General features: G+C 30.8%; 1 protein-coding gene across 1 annotated transcript in view; it reads right to left on the bottom strand.

Annotated features, from left to right (window-relative positions):
* Positions 1-1,386: 1,386 nt before the first annotated feature.
* Positions 1,387-2,500, bottom strand: part of LOC122242342 (U-scoloptoxin(16)-Cw1a-like) — a 1,336-nt gene continuing 222 nt past the window's right edge. Inside the window, exons 2-3 of the mRNA XM_086551038.1 lie at positions 1,891-2,014; positions 1,387-1,567 (exon numbers count right to left, since the gene is read on the bottom strand). Coding sequence (XP_086407164.1) covers positions 1,471-1,567; positions 1,891-2,014 — 221 coding nt within the window. The 3' untranslated portion in view covers positions 1,387-1,470. The remainder of the gene's footprint in view (positions 1,568-1,890; positions 2,015-2,500) is intronic.

The following is a 2,500-nucleotide window of genomic DNA, read 5'->3' on the forward strand; positions in this document are numbered from 1 at the left end:
ATCATAATCATTGTTCAACCTAACTCACATGCTCACCTCAATCCTCCTTGAGGAGGAGGAAGGGTTGCCGGGAGATCAGTCATGCAGGGTATCGGACCAGGTTCGAACCCTGGCCCAAAGCCCGTAGTCCTCAGGGGACTTGCAGTCCCTTGATTATTGTTTCAAACTACACCCAATAGCTAAGAAAAAGGATCAGTGTGTTATGCCTTTTAATTACGTTTTTTTTTCATATAATTCATTCTATATGTTTTTCATTCTGTACATACCTATTCCCAAACATTAAAGGATTTCTCAAAAAAAAAAAAAAAAAAAAAAAAAAATTGATAGCGAATATTCTACCGTTCCATGACAGGGTGTGAGGCAAAAGGATGTTGCTTTGATATCAATAATCTCTTTCGAAATGCTCATCGTGTGGTGTTGTTTTGAAACCGACGCTCAAGCATGCCACCTGCTCTGATTATTTTCCTACTTCGCAACAACGTGCTAAAAACGAGATAGAATGACAGATAGGAAGAGAGATATAGAGGCGAATAGATAAACAGACAGTGCACTTTCACATTTAGTGTAATGGTAATAAATACCTGCCATGCTTACTATATATATGTATATGTATATATATATATATATATATATATATATATATATATATATATATATATATATATATATATATATATATATATATGCGCGCGCGTGTGTGTGTGTATATGTGTATATAAAAAAATATATATATTTATATATATGTATATATATATATATATATTTACATACTTAATTATACTTCACACACACTATATATATATATATATATATATATATATATATATATATATAGATATACATATATATGTATATATATATTTGTATATATATACATATATATTTATATATATGTATATATATATTTATATATGCATATATATTTATATATGCATATATATATATATATATATATATATATATATATATATATATATATATGTGTGTGTGTGTGTGTGTGTGTGTGTGTGTGTGTACATATATGCATATATATTCATACACATACGCACACACACAATATATAATATATATATATATACATATATATGTATATATGTGTGTTTATGTATATGTATATATTCATATGGGTATGTGTATACTATACATACTTAAATCTAATCATTCATTTATTCATTTAAAATATAGATACAATACTACTGAGTTAAAGAAGTAACAAAAGTCCACTAAACTATAAATAAACTCGGTGTAATTAGAGAATAGACAACAGTTTCGAAAAAAAAAATGTTGCATAGTATACTAATACCATTGTACTTTGAATTCTATCAAGATGATAGCAGTTACAGGTAAAATATATAGGGGACCTCTTTTAGAAGCATAGACGTAAAGTTGCATCAATTGAAACCATTTATTGCACAAAAAGTCATTGAATACCGAGAACAGTGGTCATCCTTGGAATGCAGCTTTCAATCACTATTTAGGGCATACAGAGGCAGGGCAGCAATCAGGGTAAATCTTGGTGTTGTCAGAAACCACTTTGCAATTGGAACCAGCTATGGCCACACCGCACCTATGAGAAAAGAAAATCAAGGCTTTTCTTAGGCAAACATACTAGGGTTAGATTAGGTAGAGAATTCAGCTGGAAGATCTCTCGGTTGGAGAGATTTTATATAATTTCAATATCCACAGATGCTCGGTGTAAACAGCACCATAATTTGATGCAGTATGCCTCATATTCAATTTACCCTTATATGTAATATATATCCCTTTATATCTGATTCTCCATCTACCTGTAGAATATCACCCTCCCTTAGAAGAAGTAACATGAAAATATGTGTCAGATTTACATAAAAAGATTCCTAGGCTACTAGTTTTACCTCTTTTCATACTTACGATTGGTAAGTGACCAGCATGCTGGTTCCGTGGCGCGAGCAGTGTGCCCTTACACAGTGTTTCAAATACCAGGTGGAGCCTTCAGGGTAAAGGTTCCTTCCTACGGCACACACCCCAGGAATCACTGTTGGAAGTGAGGAGTGTTAAAGTTTGCCTTCGTTCCTCGAAAAGTACCATAATTTATATATAGTCCTAGACTGAAACTATTAAGAAATACATAGCTACATCTATATTTATCTAGCGGTCCACATATACTCACACAAGCGCACCTACAATTACAAAGTGTAAGCCTAGACGAATGCCACTTTGGGAAAGTATCGGAAATGGTGCGTAGGCCTTCTTAACCTTCAAACCGCATTTCTTTCTCTGTTTACATATCTCTCTCTCTGTTTCTCTCTCTTTGTAAATATGTATATATCTATATATTTATATATATACATATATATATATATATATATATATATATATATATATATATATATATATATATATGAATACACACACATACATCTGCATATATATGTGTGTATATATATATATATATATGTATTTATATATATATATATATACATACACATTTATATGTACGTTTTTCTAAAGTAACTACAGC

Source organism: Penaeus japonicus, unplaced genomic scaffold (genome assembly GCF_977035675.1).
Source record: "Penaeus japonicus unplaced genomic scaffold, GWHDUDI00000001_assembly GWHDUDI00000024, whole genome shotgun sequence".
In the NCBI taxonomy this organism is placed as follows: domain Eukaryota; kingdom Metazoa; phylum Arthropoda; class Malacostraca; order Decapoda; family Penaeidae; genus Penaeus; species Penaeus japonicus.